The 23,571-nt window shown below is 48.9% G+C and overlaps 1 protein-coding gene across 1 annotated transcript; it reads right to left on the bottom strand.

Moving 5' to 3' along the window:
* Window positions 1-5,202: 5,202 nt before the first annotated feature.
* Window positions 5,203-21,725, bottom strand: MMP15 (matrix metallopeptidase 15). The gene is made up of 10 exons (XM_083513916.1): window positions 21,067-21,725; window positions 16,683-16,831; window positions 16,134-16,256; window positions 14,747-15,054; window positions 14,327-14,488; window positions 13,523-13,728; window positions 12,843-12,981; window positions 11,962-12,112; window positions 11,065-11,180; window positions 5,203-8,861 (listed from the first exon to the last, which is right to left on the bottom strand). Exons 1-10 carry the CDS (start codon window positions 21,169-21,171, stop codon window positions 8,341-8,343), a joined length of 1,980 nt encoding a protein of 659 aa, XP_083370042.1. The 5' UTR covers window positions 21,172-21,725; the 3' UTR covers window positions 5,203-8,340.
* Between the last annotated feature and the right edge of the window lie 1,846 nt (window positions 21,726-23,571).

Genomic DNA, 23,571 nt, shown 5'->3' on the forward strand with positions numbered 1-23,571 from the left:
GCACCGCAACCCCAGAGTCGTTCGCAACTGGACTTAACTGTCAGGGGTCCCTTTACCTTTACTTATGTTTACAGCTATAGCTGTTCTGAAAGGAGCAGCATCCCATGAAGTTCCTCATTCCAAGTGTTTTCCGCAACCTTCTTCACATTTTTTTCAAGTTTCTCATCAGGGTCCTGTTAAGCACTCAACCCTTTCCTGATGGCTGAAAAGTTCCAGAGGCAACACTTCAGGGCTTCCTTTCCTTTACATGCAAAGCCCTGGTTGTATCTTGGATATTTGCTTTATTTATAGCTATGCAAACAGAGCTTACTGGAAGCAGATCAACACCAGGTTAGCCAATCCACTTGCCCTGCGTCAGAGATCTGCACCGAAAGCTTGACCTTCAGGCTTCAGCCAACTCCCAGCTCCAAACGCTTTCTTGGTCTCACTCTCCTAACTGGCTCCAAAGCAGAGTTTCTCTGCCCCGTTCCTCTTGGAGAGGCGGGCACGTTACAGGCCACAGGCCAGTGCTGGAGAAGAATTCCCAACTATCCTGGGCTTGGTTATACCTCTGACTAAGATGGACAAACTCAGAAGTCCACTTTGAGGGTATTTACAACATTGCCTATGCTTATTTATTTATTTATTTGCCTCTTCATTTTCCAGTTCCTTTCATCCTTACAATTGGCTAAAACATTCCCTCCCTCTCCAACTACAAAGTATATCAGAACCTAATGAACAAATACAGACAACCAATGCTAAATCCTCATTGCAATCAGGCTGTAAATGATATAGTAGTAGTAGTAGTAGTAGTAGTAGTAGTAGTAGTAATATAATAAAAATAATAAAAATAATAAAAATGCAGCTTCTTTTAGCCAAATGTTCTAAAAGGCTTTGGGTATTGGCTTTTCATTAGCCAATATATTTTAAAATGCTATATACGGCCACCAGAGCACAAAAAAGTGTCCCTTTTCTTTAACCCTTGGTTATGTGAATCTTTTGCAACAGCTTTTCGGCCAGTGCTTTTTCCCAAATTTTGTTGTGCCATTTTGGAATATTCAGGCCCTTTAAAATATTCCCTAAACCAGCAGATCCCTGCAGCTATCAGAATAATTTTAATAAAGAAGTTATTTTAATAAAGGTTACAACTCCTGTAACGATGTTGAGCAATACTAGCTCTGGAGTTTCAACAACTCCCCCCCCCCCCCCGGTAAAGTTTGATAGTTCTTTGAAAATCAAACCCTAGCATTGAGAAAGAAAGCCTCAGCCTCTCCAACATGGTATTGTCCTTAGATGTGTTAATGCATGGATGCTCAGAGCAAGATACCGTATTTGCAAGCTTTTCAATATAATTTCTCTGTACTTTGAGGTTGATTTATGGGGGAAGCTGTGCCCTTCTGCAGTGTCTGTTAATTTGGGGGTTCATACCTGCCTCTCTCTACCTTTAGCCACTACTTTTCTGTCAGTACATTTGGGGAATTTTCAGCTCAGAGCAACTGAAAGCCATTAACCAAGAGTCATCAGCATTCATCTTGAAGTCTGCTGCTGATGCTAAGTCAGGAGTGACAGTGAAGGACATCTGATTTCACATTGATGTTGTGGGTGGAATGCAAAGAATTGTACCATCTGTGTACATTTGCTCTTGCAACAAGCTTACTCTGAAACCTCCTTTAGTAGGTGAGATATGTCAGACTGCCAACGTTTTAAGCTTATAAAATTTTGTATGGCTTTTAATTTTTGTATTATATTGCAAATCACACTGAGTTTATTTTCTGAAAAAAGTGACTAATAAAAGCAATCAATCAATCAATCAATCAATCAATCAATCAATCAATAATAATAATAATTTAGGTTGTCCTTTCATTAAAAGCACTATTGATTTTTTTTCATGGGCTTCTCACATCTTGAGTCCCATCTGCTAATTAAAAGTTATATAAGCACCCTGTTTTGAAACTATGTAAGTTGAAGCATTTGTTTAGGACAGAGATGTGGCCCTCCAGATTTTGTTGGACTTGGACTATGTGTTATGAATTGACACATTAAAAGAAGGATTTGCAGGCTAATTTCAGAGCCAACAAACCATTGAAAGAGAAAAAAAAGCATTGGGTTTGCTCTAGTTACAGCGTATTTTCCAATGTTTGGAAGGAAGTTTTAGTTAATGACATCATGATGGGCTTTGCACCTCACAAGAGCTGCCCAAGGGGCTTTTCAAGACCACCTGCTGTTGGCTAGTGTGTCAAGCAGGGTGCTGGAGGCGATGGGCCTTTGATCTGATCCAGCTGCAGGGCTCTTCTTACAGTCTTAAATAGAAAGTAGGGACCAAAAGTGGGGGAGCACATTACAAACATGATTGAGCACAGAATCATGTGGGTTTGTTCTTGCTAGGCTTCCAACATTCTTCCATCGTCATGGGAAAGTAAGAGTAACTCGTGGTTTTTCACTGGAGATTTCCACTTGCATCTTAAATTAATTGTTCTGCCAATTCAGAAAGAGCCATTTGGCTTTCGGGCAATGCATTTGTTAATGATTTCACTGCCTTTTTCATTAGCTACTTTTGCATTAGCAGCTGGAGGCATTTGTCCTTACAGCTTCCAGAATTATTTTCTTAACAGTAAGAAAGAGGATGTGGCTTATAGGAGAGCTCTTTGTTAGAATCACAATCCCCGAAATTGTAGGCAATAAGCTTAAGACAGCAGCGCTAGGTAGAAGCACCTTGTTTAGCAGAACACGTTTCACCCATAAGCCGTCTTCCTCACAGGCAAAAGCTTTCCTTGTGACTTACGCTGGTATACCCAGATAAAACAGCTTATTCAAGTTTCCAGAGATTCTGTCTTCATGTGGTAAATTGCACTTGCAAATACAAGATTGCGGCCTGACTCTTTGGCTTCCTTTCTCCCACACGCTCAGTATGACATTGAGGGTCATGATATTGTCTCATGTCTCTTGAAATCAGAGGCAGGGCTTTTAAGGAGAATTTTGAGCAGCACAGCAGTAAAGTGATTGCAGTGTTTGTGCCTCACACATGCCACAACACACCTGTGCATTTTGCATGTGTGTGCACAACATACTCTTTATTTCTCAGAGCCACTGTTTATGACATACAGAAGACGTCACTGAGCAGCAGAACTGGGATTTGACAGCACTAATGAAGAAGCGTCTTGTGTTCAAGCTGTGCACAGCAGGTGTCATGAACTCTAAGGAAACTTCATTTGGAGTCAAGGCTATAAGAAGAATGAAGAGCAAGAGAATGGACAACCCAGATGAACGCATTCACACACACACACACACACACACACACACACACACACACACAGTACTCTGCACCCCTCTTTATATATTTTCTGGCATCACCACCATCACTGTATCATGGACAACTTCACACAACTTATCAGGAAAGCAGTCCCCATGCAGAATTATTTCATGAATATTGGAAACATTGGTGAACACACTGTGGAAAGTCCATTGCTGGATCAAACGCTTTGGAGGCCCCTAGGCAGTCAAAATCTCCCTTGCAAATTATCTCCTAAGAAAGCTAGATTATAATTTTCTTCTCAAGATCAAATCAATATTATTTTGAACTGGTGTTGCAGGTCCTCTCGGCCGGTGTCCACTCTGCTTATTTGGTAATCCGGCACTGGAAAAGTAGCAGTGTAGTCTGTGGGAACTGTCTTTGACATGGGGAGGAAAAGGAGGACTGCTTGATCAGGGTTTAGGGTCCCAGGGAATACTGGATGACACACTTCTCACATTATCCTCCATCACTTCCTTTTTTCATCAGCTAACATTATACGTGTTTTGTAGAACTCAGATTTTGAACTGTACAAATGTTTCCCTTTCTAATTGTGCATTCACCCTGCCCCTGGATCTGCCAGCTTCCGAGCCATTCCTCTAAACCCATCCTAAACTCTGCTTGAAGGGCAGAGCCTAAGGTTTACAACATAACCTGTCCTCCTAAGCTAGCCTGCTTCCCACCAGTTCTGTGTTAAAGCAAAACTGAACTGCCAGCCCAGTTAGCTTTTGCACATAGAATTGTTTTGGGGGTGGGTGGGTAGGTGGGCTCTTGCCCTTACATGCTCAGTAGCCATTTGCTCCCCTCCAAACTAACACTGCTCAGTGGTTGCTGAACTCCTTGCAACTTCCCAACTGATACTGTCAACCGTTTGGCTTCACACCCACCCATCCAATTCGGCTCTCCTCCAGATATAGCTTGGGGTGGTGATGATGATGCCATAGCAGAGGCACCAGGAGCGTCCCAGTTTTCCTAGCTGCTTCCTGCAGCCACGTCTCAAGTGGGCACAGCTGCACCGCTGCTAGGCCAGGAAGCCAGGGCAGGAGCCAAGCGTCTGCGACTGAAGCTCATTTCTCCTGACCTCTGGGTTAATGAATGCACGCAGAGGCAACAGAGGGAACCCTGTTCTCGAGGTGGACAAAGAGAAGCAGCCACTGGCAGCTGCTGGGGTAGTGTTTATTATGCAGCAACGGAACACAAGTGGTAGAGGCGGCACGTATAAAACTTGTCGGCAGAAGATAGGAGCCAACCAGGGTGTGGTGTGTGTGTGCACAGCACAGGGGAGCAAGGTGCAACCTGGCACCTGTTGCCTTAGTGGCTTTTGTGTGTGTGTGGAGCAAAAGCCACCAGCGAGAGCCACCAGGGACTGCTACCTAAGGCCAAAACAAAGGCCTTCTCTACAGCACGAAGATGCAGACCAAAGTGCCCCTGGTCTATGTGTGTGGAAGAACCTGCCGCCTTTTCAACAAGGAAGTGCATGTAGGGCAAGCATACTTTGTTATTTTTATTATTAGATTTATTGCTACCCCTTCACCAGCAGGTCCCAGGGCAGGTGATTTAAAATTATTGAAACCAGCTGAAACAGATTACTGTCCCAGGAATAGCGTGGTTCCCCAAAAGACCTATGTCAGGCATAAAAGCCCAGACGTCCACCCCATTCTTAGCCATCAGCATCACTGGTGGCTTTGCAGGAGACACACAAGGTGGGTGAGGAAGCGAGTATTCCCTTTGGCATTATAATCTCCACAAAATGATTAATGCACAACAGATACCTAACTCAAATGGCAAGTCTGGAAACAAAATAGGAAAACCCAGAGCCACAGGCAGACATTATCCTATCGAAAACACAATTTTTAAAAACAAATAGACGCCACAGCAAATTGCTGAAAGCGCACTTGGAGACAAAATGAGTTCCACGCTTCAAAACCTAAAGGTCAGCACAAATGTTGTGGTTTATTGGCAAGCTGTGAATGTTTTATTTTTTTGGTAGTTCTGAGCATTGAAAATTAATTGGCTTTTCAGTCTTTGCACTTAGGAGATGCACCAATATATTCGGCCCATCGAAGGCACACACTCCGAGAACAGCAGGCTGGCCCTCATCCCCACAGCAAAGCTGGGGTTTCATTTTCTCTTGCTGTTTTAAAGTTTCGGGGTTCAACCTTGTCTGAAGCTGTACTTGTGACCTGGTGCCCCCCTTTTCTTCTTCTTCTTCTTTTGCACATGACTCTGCTTTGCTCCCATCAATGTAAAAGCAGGAGACAGCTTGTTGTGGTTTTAGAATGGAGGGGGAAGAGAAAGTCGGTTTGGATGAAGGGCAGGGCTGGGGGAGACTGCTTGGGTTCAGGCCGCAACCCCAACCCCACTACCACAGAGATGTCAACACTCACAGCAGCAAGTTTTACACCAGTGTATGCACAAAGTTAGGCTCATTTTGCCAAGTCAGCCAACCTAGATATTGGATTACTTTTGCAACAACAATAAAGGAAGAGGGAAGAGTTGGGGCCAGGACCCCAAGTGAGGATCAGGAGGAAGGAAGCAGATGCTGCCAGGCCTGGCCTGAACACGAGAACCTGGGTGCTCTTAAGAAAGGCAAAACGGTGTGTCTTTTAAACAACAACTATTTGAGGCGTTCTGGAGCTCACATTTCTGGAAATAACATATTCAGGACAAATTGAGCTAGGCTTGAGAAAGGGGCTGAAGAGTGGATTTGCTTTCTTCCATGCAGACAGCCAGGTTTATATGTGGACTCCCCCCACCCGCAAAAAAATCCCGAAAATTATGTGCAATTGCTTATATTGCACCATTAATTCTGCTTCCAAAGCTCCAGGTTTTCAAAAATATATGTAATTATTATTAAAGAGAGAATAGTGTAGAGATAAGAGGCTAAAAAGCCTATAGGAGGGCAGTGGGAAGGAACAGGGCCTGTGGGGCAACTCCTTGGCATGGGGGGGGGTCCCTTTTCAGAATCAAGGAGATGGTGTTCCTGTCATTGTAGAGAAGACCGAGGAGGGCAATCATGTTTTAAATACAAATGAGGAAGGGGGGGGGGAATGAGAGAGGATTCTCAGTCTGCTCAGCTTCAGAGATTCAGAGAACAGGAAGACAAGCTACAATATGGTGCTAATTTCAAGCATAAAAATATTAATATCTGTAAAGCTGAGAGGAAAACACCTAGAGAAGCCTCAGAAGGGGAGAAGAGCCATTAAATTAGATCTCCAGTGATTAGGGAAGGGGTAGGGGGTTCTTTGCTCTTTGGTCCTCATTACCATTGACAGAAGCAGAATAAATGATCGTACAAGCAGGCCCGCTTAATTTGTATAACATGTACAGGTTACAGAATCCTTCCTATTTACAGTCCAAAGAAATACACCCCAAAATGCTATGTGAAGGCACTTGGAAGTCACAGAAATCTATGTAAATCAACACAACTTTGCTTCTTTTGCCTGTTGCAACGCAGGGTGGTTGGTAGTTGGAGGCAGAAACTCTGAGGCAAGGGAGTGGCCAAAGAGGAAGGGGGGCAGGCTCCCCCTCAAACATTGGGGCTGCTTGGAACTGCATCTTGAGAGGCCAAGGGAACTACGGCTGTGTTGCAAGGAGTGGTTGCAGAGTCTCTTTGGAGAGGACAAAACCTGTTAGGACAGCAGCTCTAGTGCCCAACTGATCTCAACATAAATCTCTCACGGCCTTGAGCCGAGTTCTGCAACCCTGCATAGGTTTAGTAAGGCTATCCTCCTTGCACCTCCCACTTTCAGGAAAAGTGCACACTTGCGCAATTTCCGTGGCCAACTTTTCAGGTGAACTGCCTGTGCGAATGTCTCATGCACTCAGTTCACGCAAGGTGAGTGTACATCTCCACCTTCCTTGGGAGAGAGGATATATTCCATGGACAAACTAGTCCTCAGCCTTCCAAAGCCCAGGAATTATCCTCACACCAGCTCAGGTCCCTCCTCTGAGGAGCTGAATCATCGCTTACTCCAAAGTGATATAGGGGGGCCTCAAAAATCAAGCCATGTGGTCACTCCTCATTCGCAGTTACAGCACAACACCCCCAACGGCCTCCAAGGCAGCCCAGGAACCCAAACCCCAGGGCTATGTCTGCATCAAGGCTATTCCGCCCAGCAGAGTCTGCTTCCAAGATATGCAGCAAAGACCAGGGCAATGGGAACAAAGAGAAGTAGGAAATGCGGGGGGAGAGGTAGGTAAGGAGCAGTAGTCACATAGTGGGAAGGAGACAGTCACACAGACATGCACACACACACAGGGCACCCAAACAGCCCCTTCTCCAAATATTCCTGCGCAATCTCCTCACAGCAGTAGTAGCTCTGGCAATTACAGTAGAAAAGTTTCCCACGTTTTGCTCTGCAAATGAAGAGGCAGGGTGGGAGGGGAAGCACCTTTGGAAATAAAAGTCAAGGTTTTCAGGATGTCGGTTACTGAGCCCAAGGGAGAACACATCTGCAGATATCCATGGGCACACCAAGCTGTCCAGGGCAGCCCATTGGCTGGGAATGGGGGAAGACTCAGCAACTTGCCCTGGCAGGCAATGAAATGTCTCTCCCACCCCCAAGGGGGCGGGGGGCATCAGGTCACAGTTTCTGGAGTACATGCACAGCAGGGGTGGCACAGACACAAATTGGGGAAGCAGGAGCCCCTCCTTCAGACCTCGCAAACAGGCCTGGACTGCCATGCGTGTATTAGGTAGACGAGGGGGATGAGACCCACAGGTTAAGAGAAGGCCACATGCCGCACCCTTTCCAAAGGGCTGTCCGTCACTCGGGCAGGCCAATCAAACAGGGGAGGTCAGTCACACACCCTCCACCTGCCCATGCCTGGGGGGAGGCGGGGTCTCCAAGGCTGAGGCACAAAGGTAGGGATGGGGGACCTTCCTGTGAAAAGACTCTGCTGGGAGCCATGGTCCAGACGAGCCCAGAGACTTCAAGAGCTTCTCCTCCAGAGTTGCCCGGGGGAAGACAAGGCAGTTTCCCCACCTGTCCTGTGCTCCAAAGCTCTTGATGGAGCTTGGAGGTGGTGTGGAAGCAGCAGCAGCAGCAGCAGCCAGGTCAGCTGTGGCTTCAGACCCAGTCCTGCAGGGAGCGCTTGCAATAGAGCAGCATGCGTGGGGTGCCCTTCCGCTGCAGCTGCACGATGACGTAGACGAGGCCCAGGATGCAGAGCAGGAGCAGGAGCAGCAGCGTCACCATGATGATGCTCATGGTCAGGGGGTAATCGTTAATGTGCACCACGATGTCCACATCGCTGCCATGGCCAGGACCCTGCTCCCGGCCGCCTCCCACGCCATCACTATAATCGTCCTCCGCTTCGGCTTCCTTGTCCTTCTCTGCAGGGTGAGTGTCCACGACATTGTCTTCCTCATCCACCACCACCTCCTCTTCCTTGTCCTGCCCTGGGCCATCGGGGCGGGAGGGGGGCTTGCCCACATCAGGCCACCTGCGGCCGGGATCGGGGTTTGTGGCCACCTCGTCATGGCATCCCATGAAGTCCCGCAGGATCGACTTGGGGTACCCGGGTTCTGTTTTCAGCTGCTCATTGTCAAACTTCCAGTACATTCTGCCTTTGTAGAAGTAAGTGTAGGCTGGAAAACAGGAGGAAGTAGGTACTGTTAGTTGGGGTCCCTTTCCACGGCTCACAGCTTTTTCACGTTCTCTTTTTGCCCAGGCTTTCTGTGACTCTTAAGATCCGCTTTATGTGTTTGCTTTTTCCGAATTCCTGCTTAATCCACTTTTATATTGACTTTATACGTATTTATATTACTCTCTAACCGGTTTTGTTTTTGTGATATATTGTTTATTTTTAGACTGTAAAACCACCTAGAGATTTTTGAAATATTAAGTTGTATATAAAATGCTTTTAAATGAATGAAAGAAAAAATAAATAATGATGCATTTGGTGTATTCTTAGCTGCTTGTATCATTAAGCATTGGCTTCTACTGTTATGAATTATTTGAGGCCCTTTGTGAACTAAATCACCGTACCATTCCCCTGACTCTGGATTATCAATAAATATATTTAACCCTACTGGTCCTAATATAGATTCTTGCAGGACTCTACTGTTCAGTTAGGTCCATGGTAAAAAAACCATTCATTCATTCCTCAGCAGAGCGTTGCTGCTGTGATCATGCTTTACAGTCCATGTGGGGGACATAAATCAAGCAGATGGGCCAGTAGCTCCCAAGAACTCCTCGGATCATTTTTAAGGAGCTGGCTTTACATTGACTCAGTTCACACCTCACAGTAAACCACAGTTAAATCATGGAGTGCAGGGGGTAGCTAATTCCCACTTAGGGGGCCTGATCTGTGCCCTCTCCCCAAGCAAATTTTTCTAGCTTCCCAAAACTCCCAGTTTGGGCAATGGGAGCAAAAAGAAATAAAAAGTAATTTGGCTCCCCAGGGATACACCTGAGAGGACCTGTTCTTTTCCTCCTCTCAGGTTATGCAAAGAGGAAAGAAGCCACCCTCCTGGCTTTGAACAAGGATCATGAGTTTTGCTTCATGCCCAACAAACCACAATCTGAAGCCAAGTTTTCTTCTTGGTTAACTGGCCGTGGTTTCTGGGGAGCAGAACAAACCACAATCCCTAATTGAAACATGATGTGAAGCCGGCGATGGTGTCTCGTTCCCCGCTCTGCGTGAGAGTAAGGAGGAGTGAAAGGCTCCTTCAGAGGCACGACTTACTGGGTGACCTGCAAATAAGGCTATCAACTATCCTCCTGTGGAGTAAGGAAGCAGACTTCAACAAGCTGCATATTGTTGCTACAAGACTGGCATTTCCACATTTGAATGCCAACTTGCTAGTTTTTAGTTTAGCGGGTAGCTCTAAAAAGTTCTTTTATTTTAACAACGTTTATATACTCCTTGACCAGGGGTCTGCAACCTTTAAGACAAAAAGAGCCACTTGGACCCGTTTCCGAAGAAAAAACACCTGGGAGCCGCAAAACTCGTCATTATAAAAATAACTTTTTTGTCACTTTTTATTATTTCTTTGTTTGACCCCTCAGAATTACTCCTCCTCATAGAAATAAACGTTAAATTAACACGTTACCTTTTTGTGTGTGTGTGTTCTTCACTCCCCTTCAAAACAGTGACCAGCATAGATGCCCCCTTTCAATGCAGTGACCAGCGTACATGTCCCTTACAATGTAGCGGGCGGGCGGGAAGGTGACATCGGGACGGTGCGTGACTAATGCACACACCGCCCCCATGCGACGTCACAGCCAGCACAGCGCCCGCCACAGTGGGGAGTGTCGGGGCGCACAATGCGCCTCCTCCCCTCGCTAGTATCCGTCCTGGAGCCGCGGCAAAGGTGTAAAAGAGCCACATGCGGCTCCGGAGCCGCGGGTTGCTGACCCCTGTCCTTGACTGTAAGAAAACCTGAAAGTAGTTTACATAAAAAGTTATTTTGCAGATCTCTTTCTTCTCCCCCCTTCCTCACAAAGGGTTTAGATGTGGGTCTCTTTCCAGCATCATCTTCAGCGCAGATGGAAGAACAAGCTTTGCTCTTTCCTGTAACATCTAATGCAAGGATAGCAAATCTGTAAAGGGCACCACAATTCCCATCATCCCTGAACATGCTCACTGGAGCTGATGGGAATTGTAGTCCCCGATGTCCTGTGACCTAATGCCCGCCTTTCTCCTCTCTGGTTTCCTGCTTCCAACAGCGCTAACGCAATATTCATTATTAGCGCTCATAACTTTAGCAACCTGCTCCTCAAGCTACTTTGTTCACTATACTGAGACTCCACATTTGTCTTGCCAGGTCAGGGTCCTTTTCTACTTACTGGCATCAGAACTTAAGAAGGCTCCCTTGGGGGCATGAGGGATTCCAGCCCATACGCTGATCTTCCTTGGGTATCCTGGATCCACAGTATGGCTCTCCTCATCAAAGCGCCAGTACCTAGCGTTACAGAATCATAGAGTTGGACCCCTGAGGATCATCTAGTCCAACCCCCCCTGCAATGCAGTAATGTGAATCACTGGCCCTTCTTCCACCATTCACCCTCCATACTTCTTTATCAAGTGCTAGTCTTAAAGGGCAGGGGGGAAACGTCGTCCCTGAATTGGGGACTTCTTTACAGACCCTGAGGGATGCGGGTGGCGCTGTGGGTTAAACCACAGAGCCTAGGGCTTGCTGATGAGAAGGTCGGCAGTTTGAATCCCCGTGACGGGGTGAGCTCCCGTTGCTCGGTCCCTGCTCCTGCCAACCTAGCAGTTTGAAAGCACATCAAAGTGCAAGTAGATAAATAGGTACCGCTCTGGCGGAAAGGTAAATGGCCTTTCCGTGCGCTGCTCTGGTTCGCCAGAAGCGGCTTAGTCATGCTGGCCACATGACCCGGAAGCTGTATGCTGGCTCTCTCAGCCAATAAAGCAAGATGAGCGCCGCAACCCCAGAGTCGGCCACGACTGGACCTAATGCTCATGGGTCCCTTTACCTTTACCTTACAGACCCTGCCCACACCTTTGGTAAATGCCTCAGCCCCTAGGAAGGTTAGGAGGCAAAAATCTCAGGATTCTCCAGCCATCTGAAGATCCTGCCACCAAGTGCTATTAGAAAAACTTACCAAGAATGCCTCCCTTGTTCTCTTATAATGACAACGGTGCTGGGCTGAGAGGTGCCAGAACTGAGTTCTGGCTGGAAAAAAAGCCCTGCTGCCACCTTTCATATGCCAGCTACCCACCTGTCCCCTCTGAAGAAGAAGGTGTGCCCTGTAGGCTCCCACCAGATGGCTGCGTCCATCTTGTCATAAGGAATGCCCTGTCCGTAGCTGGTCAGGGGTTGCGGGTAACCTGCTTCCAAATTTGCCTCACGGAAAAGCCAGTACTGATCCCCTGGAGGAAGGGCAGAAAAGAAAATTAGGCAGAGGCTGGGCCAGGAAGCACACAAGAAGCCTGTCTTTCTTGTGGGGGAACCCCCCACCCCACCTCCATGCCCAATTCTATGGCATCTATCAAGTCCTGCCTATTCCACCTCAATAATCTGTATGGGGCAAGATGGGGGTGGGTGGGTCAGGTTGCTGGTTTCAGCCCTGAGTGCAGGCGTCTGTCTGTTTATGCTACTTTTTAATCCTAGTTTTTCACACTTGAGTTGCATATTGTTCAGACCAACCTGATTTCTGTGATTGTCAGTTGTTTCAAACATGTTTTTTTAATAATGTGCTTTAATGCTGGCAACCTGCCCTGGGACCTTAGGCTGAAGGGTGGGTGATTAGTTATATGAATGATGATCATGGTAATACAGAGGGAGCCAGAACACAACACTCAGCTTCCCCACCCACCCTAAAGAGCACAGGAGGGAGTTTTAAGAACAGCTCTTTGGGCTGAACTCCAGGCCCTGAGGTAAAACACAACACATGGACTTTCTGAGGGGTGCCCATGAAAGGCCCACCATCCTTCTGCTGGCCCCACAGCAAGGAGAAGAGAAAGGAGTCTGTCAGGAAAACCCACAGGGGCACTTTGGAGTGGGAAGGAGAGGGAGGGAAATACACACAGAATATTTCTCCTGTCTCGACAGAAGACTCAGGAGACCCTCTACGGGGCCTTTGCTTTAAACTTCTCTCACCTCTAAAGAAGGCGAACCGCCCGTCTTGCCTCTCATATGCAGCATCGATGTTCCCAGGGAGGCCCCTCCAGAAGTGCCCAATGGGCATGGGGTAGTTGTCCAGCACCCGGTTATGACGAACCCGCCAAAACCAGCGACCCTGGATAAAAAAACACAGGGAGCTGCTTAATACCAAGTCAGGCCCAGTGGCCCTATAGCTCAGTACTGTCTACACTGGCTGGCAGTGTCCATCCCCAAGGTTTCAGGCACATGGAAATGAAGAGCAGTGAACCTGGAACCTCTGGCATGCGAATCAAGTACTTTCTACAGCCTCCCCCCTGCCCTGGGGAAAGGAAGCTCAGGCCTGCTGATTCTGGTCCTAGGGCATGACACCCACACCCTACTCCTATTCACAGGTTCGCCCACAGGTAGGTGCCACCCATCATCATGGCAAATGAGGCTCATATCCCACTGCCTGCTGCCCACTTCAAGAGCTCCAGGCCTAGTTGCTCCAGGCCTAGGACAAGAGGAGGGAAAGGGGTATAGGACACTTGAACAAGTCACAAAATCTGGAATTCGGGGCACAGTTATTCCTGAGCTTCCCTCAACACCCCATTGCACAAGCCAGACTCTCATCTTGAAGCATCGCTCTGGTAACTGTGGAGAAACCATGGAGGCAGGACAGAGGAAGCTACAGGTACCTTGAACACAAACATCTCCCCACGGAGCATCGTCACTGTGTCAAAGTCCCCGTCACAGATGTTTGGGCCGTACTGGTCTGGGTTGCCTGGGCTGGGGGGCTGCTCTGGTTTGCCAGGAGGGGGTGGTCTAGGAGGCTTGGGACCTGGCTTTCTGGGTACCACAGTAGGGAGGGGTTTGGTGGGCTGAGGCTGTCCCCCTGGAGGACCTGAGTCAGTGGGGCAGGAGGAAGAAAAGAGGGAGAGGGTTTTGTTTATTGCAACTTATATCCAGCCCTTCAACTGTTATAGAAGCTGAGCGTGACTTACAAAAAGCATTAAAATATATAAAAACACAATCAGAACTGTTAAAATATAACAAAATACACAATTCACAGGTAATCTATAACTTGACATGAAGTGAACCCCCAACAGAAGTCACACCAGACAATCAACTAGCTCAGTGTCAGGTCAATTCTCCCTCCAGAAGCCCTGGGGGAATAAACATATTTTTAACTGATGTCAAAAGCTAGCCAATCACTTCTCAGCAGGAAGGGAATTCCAGAGCCAAGGCACCACCACATAAAAGGCCCAGTCTCAGATTGCTGCCTGGCCCCGCAGTGCTTAATATATCAGCTGATGAATGAAGAAGCTGCCGAACAAACGGGAAGATAACACAGCATCTGTCTAAGGCTCAAGCCAATCCTGCATTCTTGTTTACATGCATATGACAGCTGATGGTCAGTCCCGAAACATACAAACGCATACACACACACACACACACACACACACACACACACACACACACTGTGTTTGCCTGGCACTCACCATAGAGCTGCTGGATGCCACGAAGGTCGTCATCTGGCAGCTGGAAGTTTTCTGTGTCCATCCACTGATAGAAAGGAGCCATGATGGCGCTGGGGTTGTTGGAATGCTCCAGGCCCAAGGAATGCCCCAGCTCATGGACGGCCACCAGGAAGAGGTTGTTCCCTGTTGACAACAGGGAAGGATCGTTCCCCAGCTCCACTCACTTCTGCACTGGACAAGAAACACTTCCCCTCGATTCCACTGCTTATTAGGCTGACGTGGAAGAGGAATCCCAGCCAACCCCACCCATGGCCAACCATTAGGCAGGGCCCAACTGAGGTTCCTGGTTTTCCAGGCCAATGTCAATGTCAGATCCCTTTGCCCTTGGCAAGAAGAGAACACCTTCCTTATATCCTTCTCAGGCCCAAGATTCTTCCTTACCAGACACGTCGGCATTCTCAAGAGTCCAGGGCTCATCCAAGTCAAAGTGTGCATCTCCTCCCATACCGGGACCCGGGAAGTATGCATGCGCCAGAAAGCCCCCGGTGCCATCAAAGGGGGAGCTGTCCCCATGGAATCCGGAGGCAAAGAGCACCATGATGTCTGCTTCCTTCCTCCTCTTGTGCCGGATTTCATCATAGGGGATCTCCTGGAAGATGAGGGGCGTCACTCGTTCCCACACCTGGAAGGCTCGGCGAACGGCATCGTAAGAGTAGTAGAGCCCCAACTTCTCTGTGTAGTTCTGGATGCTGGGAACACAGAAGGAGAGGCATTACTGGAAGCGGGTGGGGGAACCATGCAAGGCAAGCCTTCCCCGCAGCTGCAACACCACGTGCCTTTTAGTCCCAAGGAGCCCTTCAGCAGCAAAGATGCACACCAGCAAAAAGTTATTGAAAGGCAGGTGTGGCGGAAAGGCAAAGACTGGCAGATGAATTCCACAGAGGCTTACGGCAAGAATGAATGGAGAGTGGACTGCCCTGCTCACAGAAGCAACTGGCCCCTGTTTCATATTGTGATTGCTGAGGCTTTGGTGCTCCAGAAAATGCAAGCAGGCAGAGGAGGAGAGGGTGTGTTGAGTGCACATCTGGGCAAGTCACCCTTTTGCTAAGAAGAGGCAACTTTGCATTTGATCTTGAGGTCTCACCTGGTTTTTTTTCCTCCACTGTACCTCAACCCACATGTGGGTTTCTATATCGCTGCTGCTGCCACCACCACCTTCGTGCCCAGCGTATGTGGCACAGCTGATGAGGCAGGCCGTTTCCTACAGAGGCTCAGGTCACAAAAAACTGGTCAGCCTTTAATGTCCTAGAGAATCTATAGGGAGAATGCTCCCCCCCCTTTCTGCAGGATCCTGACCCAGCTATACTAGGCATCTCTGGAAAAGCAGCAGGGACCAAATGAGGGGACTCTCTGTCCACTCGCAGCATAATCCATATGAATGCCATGCAGTACCCAGTGCAAAATGCAAGGCAAAACTTCCTAGGCTAACTTCAGCTTCCTATTCTTTAGAGATATTGGTAGTCCTTATGGCAGCATAGAAAAGTCAGCAAGGGGTGGGGCCTTTGAATTATGCTTCCTCCCCATCTTCCACTTTCCCCCATCTCTCCTTTGTTTCGCAAAGCATTTTGAATTCTGTAATTCCAGACTCTGCAATCTAAAGATGATTATCAAGCATATTGCTGCAAAATTGCACCATGCACATTTTAAAGCACAAAGACATTTGCAAAGTCTTCAGGCTTCTGTCAACTCTACAGCCAGTTCCTGCCCCCCACCAAAGGTTCCCTCCCCAAACAATCCTGCTTCATGCCTCAGCCGCTGTGGAACGTACCTGAAGCTCAGGTGAGCCTGGCTCCACCTCCGCCCAGTCAGTGCGTAGCGCTTCCGCCGCATGTTGGCCTTGACTTGAGCCCCAATCTTGTCGGCAACGCCGCAGCGGGGCCGCTTCATCCACCTGCAAGCGACAGTCAAGCCTAAGCCCTCATACACATACACAGGACACCAAGAGCCAGCACCCATCCCCACTTGCTCAAAAGGGATTCTCTTGCAGATATGAATTTGGGAATTCCCACATTAAAAGCTGAAGGAAGTTGCCCCCATCTCCACTTGCCTTGCTCTTGCAAAGTGCTAAGGTGAGCAACTGGGTGCTTGGAAGGATGGGGAGAGAGAGAGGAAACTCCCATCTAACAGAAAGATCAGTGGCAAAAGGATGGAGGAAGAGAGGACTGAGCTGGCAGCAGGAAGGAGTGTCCTTCACAACACCCATTATATCCTCCTCGAGTTTCCCTTGCCTTGCCTCAGTTCTCCAACAAGGAGAAATGCCTCTTCCCATCACAGGTGACCTGCAGGAGGAAGACCTTCTGAACAGGAAAAAACTTACGCTTTTGTCTCTTCATCCAGAATGCCTGTCACAGGGATGCCATAGAAGCTCTGCATCTCAGAGAGGGCTGAGGAGAGGGTCTGAGCTGAGCGGAGGGTGGACATCTGGCGGTTGGACTGCGGAAGGTAGCCATAGAACTGTAACCAGCCCTGCAAGTGAAGAGCCGCCCTGTCATCAGCATGCAAGAAGCCACACCACCTGCAATCACACAGCTGGAATATTTCCTTTCTGCTTTAAAACACTTAAGCCTTCCTTATGTGGGGTATTGTCAAGCACTCCAAAAGTAAAGCAACTTTCAATGTATTTTGTGTCAGACAATTCCTTAAAATAAAATTAAAAAAACCCTTCCTGTGTGCCCATGCAAGAGTTAAAACCCAGGACCTCCAGTTTAAGCCCTACTATCACACTGGCAAACTTTCTACAAATTAATATGTAGCCGTTATTAGGTGGTGGCCCCCATTTTCAGACTAGAAATTGAAGGGGGAAGGCCCAGCTTCATGAACACATTTCTCAAGCTGGCAACCAAGACTATTCATGAAACAGGAATGGCCTGTAGCCTGCAGGCCAATCCTGGCCCATGAGGCCATTTTCCCCATTAGTGGTGTCAGCTGATGGGCAGGAGGACAGGGTATAATCCTGCCTCATCTAAGAAAAGGATCCTGCAGCCTAGGTATCAGGATTTAATCCCCATTCATCATCTGATGAGCTAGGATTAAAGCCCTTTGTCCTTCTACTTGAAAAGGGTTGGTGGTGGTACCTGTGGAGTTGCGTGGAACTCCCCCATACCCTGCTGACACCCACCCACTGCTCCAAATGGCACCTTTGCAAAGGGAAAGCCCCTTTCAGATAGCCCCCGCCTCCCCCTCTAACTACCAGAGCTGCTTCAAATAGCCCTTTTGCAAGAGGCAAGACTATTAAGCACCATAATGGCATTGTGTGATTGGCAGGGTGTGGCCCTGCCCACCTGTCCAATTTGGCCCAAGAGGCAGATCCCCACCCCTGGACAGATCAGCTCAGTATGAGGTGCCCTTATTCCATGTGGGACGTTCCAGCTAGCAACAAATCTTGTGAGTGGGTCGGCTTCTCAGCCAACTCCTGAATAGGACAATTGTCTAGTGAATGAGCAGCTGGTAGTCTTGTTGACCCGCACACTCTGAAGCACAGAATCATAATCTGGAGGCAGACAACAGATTTTCATCAGGTTGGAAGTGGTGTAGCAGACGCCTTGTGACATGTGGAGGACCCCCATTCCTTGACTTGGTCCCCCGTCATCCCTGGTTAAACTGGGTTTTTAAAATATGATTTACTATCAATAATGCAGAATAAATATATTAGTAACAACCATACAAAGAAAACAACCAAACAATAACAGACTCCATTTAGTATTAGTCATACATGAGAAGCACAAGAAAAAAAACGTGAATTAAGATTAATTCACTTTTTAAGATTAATCATTACTAATTTTGTAAAGACAAGGCTACGATCTGCCAATAACAAATGCATGAGAGAAATCTCCAGAATTACAACAAAGGTAAGTAAAAATAAATAAAATATTAAACAAGAGCCAGTATTTAGCCTGACTATCTTTACAAGCTCCACAAGTCTACAGTGTACAGCACAGAGTTCCCAAGATCCTGGTCACTGATCTCCACTGTCATGCCTTTTAGCTATTACAGGCTCCATAAATTTGCATGTTTCTGCTGGTATATTTGTTTCCTCTGCTCTATAATTTATATATTTAATAAAGTCAAACGAGACTGTGTAGAAGACCCTTTTCTTGACAGCCCTTTGTGCAGATGAACTTTACATACCAAATTTCCACTGTTGGTTTATCTGTGTACTTTCCAAAGTGTGTGATGGTCAGTTGCTGCCATTATCAAGTAGCACATTATCTTTATAATCCAAATTTTGGCCATCCCAGATGTTCAAAATCACTAGGGTGGGAATTGCTAGTGTTTCTCGGTGAGTAATATATTGGACTTCTTCAACACGTGACTCCTGAAAATTGTCACTTTAGGGCATTTCCACCATTTATTTAATTACATTTATATCCCACCTTCTTCTCCAAGGAGCTCAAGCTGGCGTACATGGTTCTTCCCCAATCTCATTTAATCATCACAACAACCCTGTGAGGTCGGTTAGGCTGAGAGGTAAGGTCACCAAGTAACTTCACGTCTGAGTGCGATTTGAACCCTGGACTCTCAGGTCCTAGTCTGACACTCTAACCACTACACCACAGAGGGATATCAAGGTGGGAGTATGTGCCCTTTCCTTGCCCAACAAATCAGCAAGTCTGTGAAGATGACCAGGAGATGCAAGGCAATTAAACTGATGTAAGATGCCAGCAAAATATGGTTTTAAGTCAGGCATAGGCAAACTCAGTCCTCCAGATGTTTTGGGACTACAACTCCCATCATCCCTGACCACTGGTCCTGTTAGCTAGGGATGACAGGAGTTGTAGTCCCAAAACATCTGGAGGGCAGAGTTTGCCTATGGCTGTTTTAAGCATTGTTTCCTTGAGACTGAGCCCAAGAGCCTTGCTATTCCAAGTTTCCCTCAAGCTGCACATCAGTGCCGAGACCAAGATTCTTTCAAACTCTGTGACCCCCCCATGTCCAGTGATAAAATTTTTTTGGAAACTTGCCCTTTTAAGACAATACAGCCACCCCCAACCTGGTGCCCTCCAGATGTTGCTGGACTGACTACAACTCCCATCAGCCCCACCCAACACACCATGCTGATGGGAGCTGCACCAGGTTGGCAAAGGCAGACTTCACATTTGCCGCCTTGCACCATTCCTTCAAAGTCAGCCTAAGTTCTCACTCAGGTCTCCATATATTTTGCCTCGCAGAAAAGCAACTACTTCCTTAATACTGAGCCAGCGGCTCTCTAACACACCCAAAGCCTCTTGCAAAGTTCTCTCACCTCTGGTGGGTGGGGGAAGACCTTGGCTTGTATTGCTCTCACAGGCTGTGAAGGGAGCATTTTTAAAAATCCAATTGAATTATTAGAATAGAAATCCGGTCTCGGCACTGATAACATGCAAGTTATAACTTAGCAAGAGAAGGCTCTGCTGAAAATGCTTCACCACCTCACTAACTGCAAACACAGACACCAAAACTACTCATGGCTGGTGTGTGTGCTGTTGCTGCAGCCTGTGAACACATAGACCACTGGGCTCCCTCATGCACATCTCCTCTGAGACAGGAGGTCCTCCCAGCCACTGATTCAAGGGCATCTGCTGCCAACTGTGCCTGTTTTCAGGGCTGCAGCCCAAAACTCTTCCCACCCCTTATTTATTCCCCCCCCAGGAAGGTGTCTTGGGCTTCCCTGCACTTTCCTGACTATGCTAGGTGGTGCCCACTGCAGGCATTCACCTGTCCTTGCAGTGCTAGCCTAGGGTCCTGGGGCTGCCAACTTCTGCCACTCATGTCCAGGTGGGTGAGGACAAAACTAACCAGGATGAGAATTTTGCAATCTTTTGACAAGAACCCCTTTGGTATCCTCCCCCCCCCCTTTTGTGAACAGTCATTCTGGAAAGCAGAGGTCGTGTTGAGGTTCCCAGCAGCCTTCACCAACCTGGTTCCCACCAGATATTTTGGATCACAATTTCCACCATCCCCGACCTTTGTCTGTGCTGGCTGGGGCTGCAGCCCAAAGCATCGGGATGGTACCAACTTGGCAAAGGCTGTCCGGAAGACCGTGGCAGCCCAGCCAAAGCTGGCCCTGGGTCCTGAGTTGATCTACAACCCAAGGCTCTCCTCTGCCAGGGCAGGAGGACTTTGCCAAGAAAGCTCCCTCTATCCTCCCTCTTCCAGTCTTGGATCAAAGCTCTCCAAAGCTTAAGAGCAAAATAAAAGGTGACCCCAGCACCCCTCAACCCCACATAATTTGGGCATAGCTGGGCACCTGTCAGCCCATCAAGCCCGAAGCCGAAACAGACCAAAAGAAGAACTGAGCGCTCCTCTTCCCACGAGTTGCTTTTTCCAAGGCCAGACTCGCTTTCCCCCTATTTGTACTCGGCCCCTCCAGCTGCGGGCCAGATAGAGTCGCCCTTCCCGGGGAGTGGGGCGGGAGCAGCCTGGGGCCCCCACGTGGTCCCTCGGCTGCTTGGGTCTTCCCCGGGCCGGCGCGCTGCGACGTTGCCCCGCCGACTACCTGCGCTCTCCGGGCTGGAGCCCGGGGCGCAGGTGGCCGTCTGGGGAGCGCAAGGCAGGGCTGCTGCCGGTGCCGCCACCTCCTGGACGCCTCCCGCCGGCCCAGTCCGCCCCTTCCCCACGGAGCGCCGCTCTTTTGTTCGGCCGGCCGGGCAGGCGGGAGACCTTGCCCGGGCGGCCTGCCTGGCCAAGGCGCAACAAGAAGCGCAGCAGAGCGGGGGACCTACCTCGGCGTCCACTTCGCCCGGGACCGGCCCCGCCGAGGCCCGCAGCAGCAGCAGAACCCCCAGCAGAAGCAGCAGCGAGAGCTGCGGACAGCCTCCGCCTCCCATCCTGGACGCCGCGCCTGCTCCTCTCTCGGTCCACAGCTCGAGCCGCCGCCGTCCTCGCCCCGGGCCTAGCCAGGCCCCCTTCGCTACTTGTCGCCCGCCCGCCTCTGCTGTTGCTGCTGCTGCTGCCGCCGCCGCCGCGCCTCGGCCATCGCCTTTGTGTGGCGGGCTGGCGCTCCAGCCTCGGCGCTGCGCCCGTCCCGTCTGCTCGCCGCTCCCTCGCCCGGCTGGCTCAGCGGAATGCTCCAAGCGCCGCCCGCCCGCCCCGTCGCGCCCTGCGCTGGGCTGGGCTTGTGGCTGCCGCCGCCTAACGGCCAGCCGACTCACTGACCGCCCCTCAAGCCCAGGAGCCAGTCCGGAAGGCCCCCGAGGGACAGGCAGCTAGCAGCCCCACGCCTCCATGCTCAAACCGGAACGAGGCGGCGGCTTGGACGTCTGGGCTCCGAGTCCACGCTTGTAGCTGTTTCAGGCATGGGGGGCGGGGTCCCTGTGCGTTTGCTTACATAGGATTCGGCGGGGCCCCAAAAGCCTCGGAAGCGGCGGGAGGACTGAGACGAGCAGAGGTTAGCTGACTTGGTGAGCGCATGGTGCTGATAACGCGAAGGTTGCAGGTTCGATCCCCGTATGGGACAGCAGCATATTCCTACCTTGCAGGGGTTTGGACTAAATGACCTGCAACTCAACCATTCTAGGATTCTAAGATACTTCCCCGCACTTGATCAAAGTTGTCGCTATTTAGACGTCAATACTGTACTTACACTCAGCACTCTTCTTTGGAATCATTTATTTATATTGTTATAATGAAACTTTCCCTCAAAAGGCAAGGGCAGAAGCGACAGGTGCAATGCCCAGCCTAATGGTGTTTACTCAGAGGGTAAAGCCTGCTGAGTCCAAAAGGGCTCACTTCCAAGGAAGCGTGCAAATAATTATTGCCTTAGCAACTTTCATGTTCTACACTTAAAACAGCTTCTCTTCACCCGCCCCACCCCACTCTTGAAATTGCATAAGTTCACCTTGAATGTGGAGCAGCTTAAAGGCTGGAAAAGCATCCGCCACCCATCCCAAAAAGCTGCCTGCCTGGTTTTGGCACTTCTCTACCTAGTCCCACCAGGACCAGGGTAATCCATAAGTTGTGGATTTGTTGCCAGTTAGCAGCTTCCCAGCTCCCTGGGCCAATAAAGCGAGATGAGCGCCACAACCCCAGAGTCAGCCACGACTGGACCTAATGGTCAGGGGTCCCTTTACCTTTTAATATTTGGCTGCTCAGCAACTGTGGCCTTAATTAGACACCAGTTCAGAAGTAAAATTTCACTGAAGACAGTGGGATTTCTTACAAACAAAGAAGAGGATATGGGCTGTTATTAAGAACAGCTTGGAAATTCTGTTCAATGCAAAACCAAGTAACTTGCAGAAAAGGTTTGGCCTTTGCCAATCTGGTGACCTCCAGATGAACTACAATTCTCATCAGCAGTCCACAACCTCTGGAGGGTGCCAGGTTGGCAAAGGCTGTTCCTAAACAATGATTGGTGGAGAAGGGCCACAGTGGGCAATAGAACTGGCCTGGCAAGAGCCGCATAAAACCAATGCAAATTGAATTCGTATTTTAACTCCTGCCCGTTACTTTGTGACGTTGATCAGGACTTTGCCTCTTCCCTGGTAAACAGAGTTCAGCAGCAACTGTCAGTGCATAGTTAAGAACCTTTCTCGGTTGGGTGATAAAATTAGGTGCTCTTGTTTTTATCAATTGGGAATCAGCTTTGGCTTGGGTTTATTGCATTTTCTGCCAAAAGATATGGCATCCCTAACACAATCTGACCAGAAGTGCATTAAGGTCAGCACCATCTTTTTCTCACAGAGGTGTTTCCGGGCAACCGATAAGCAGGACACAGAAGATGACAGCTGCTTCCCACAACGTGTATGCAGAGGAATTCTTCCTGTGACGCCGGACCTTCAGCACATACCCATAGCAAGGAGGAGGGCATAGCTCAGGGACAAAGTTGATGCTCTACTTGTAGAAAAGTCTAGGTTCCACCCTCGCATCTCTAGGTGGGCTAGGAAACACCCCTGAATGAAGCCCCAGAGAGCCAGTGGCCTATAGACAATACTGAGCTGGGTAGGTTATTAGCCTCAATTGATACTTGAGAGAATTGCCTTGTCCCTTATATGCCTGGTGGGTCACTGTGGTCTGGAGGAGAGCTTCTCCTTTCAAGCCCCCCAGACATCAGAAGTCCACTCCATAGTGGTTTGGAGCAGGGCTCTCAGCCTGGCTGCACCTGCTTTGTGCAACGGCATTCCTGTTGAGATACAACAGGTGCTCACTTCTGTGCTTCCGGAAACAACTGAAGGAATTTTCTGTTTTGACAAGCTTTTCCAGCTGGAGGAGAAGAGTCTTAGGTGCTCATT

The sequence above is a fragment of the Podarcis liolepis genome (assembly GCF_965112155.1).
Source record: "Podarcis liolepis genome assembly, chromosome: 7".
Classification (NCBI taxonomy): Eukaryota; Metazoa; Chordata; class Lepidosauria; order Squamata; family Lacertidae; genus Podarcis; species Podarcis liolepis.

Excerpts from the sequence above, each read along its gene's own strand:
- MMP15 (XM_083513916.1), bottom strand. The coding sequence starts at position 21,171 with ATGGGAGGCGGAGGCTGTCCGCAGCTCTCGCTGCTGCTTCTGCTGGGG. Across the intron at positions 16,832-21,066 it reads CGGGCGAAGTGGACGCCGAG|GGCTGGTTACAGTTCTATGG; the intron begins GTAGGTCCCCCG and ends CTTCACTTGCAG. Across the intron at positions 11,181-11,961 it reads TTCTTCTTCAGAGGGGACAG|GTACTGGCGCTTTGATGAGG; the intron begins GTGGGTAGCTGG and ends CTGTAACGCTAG.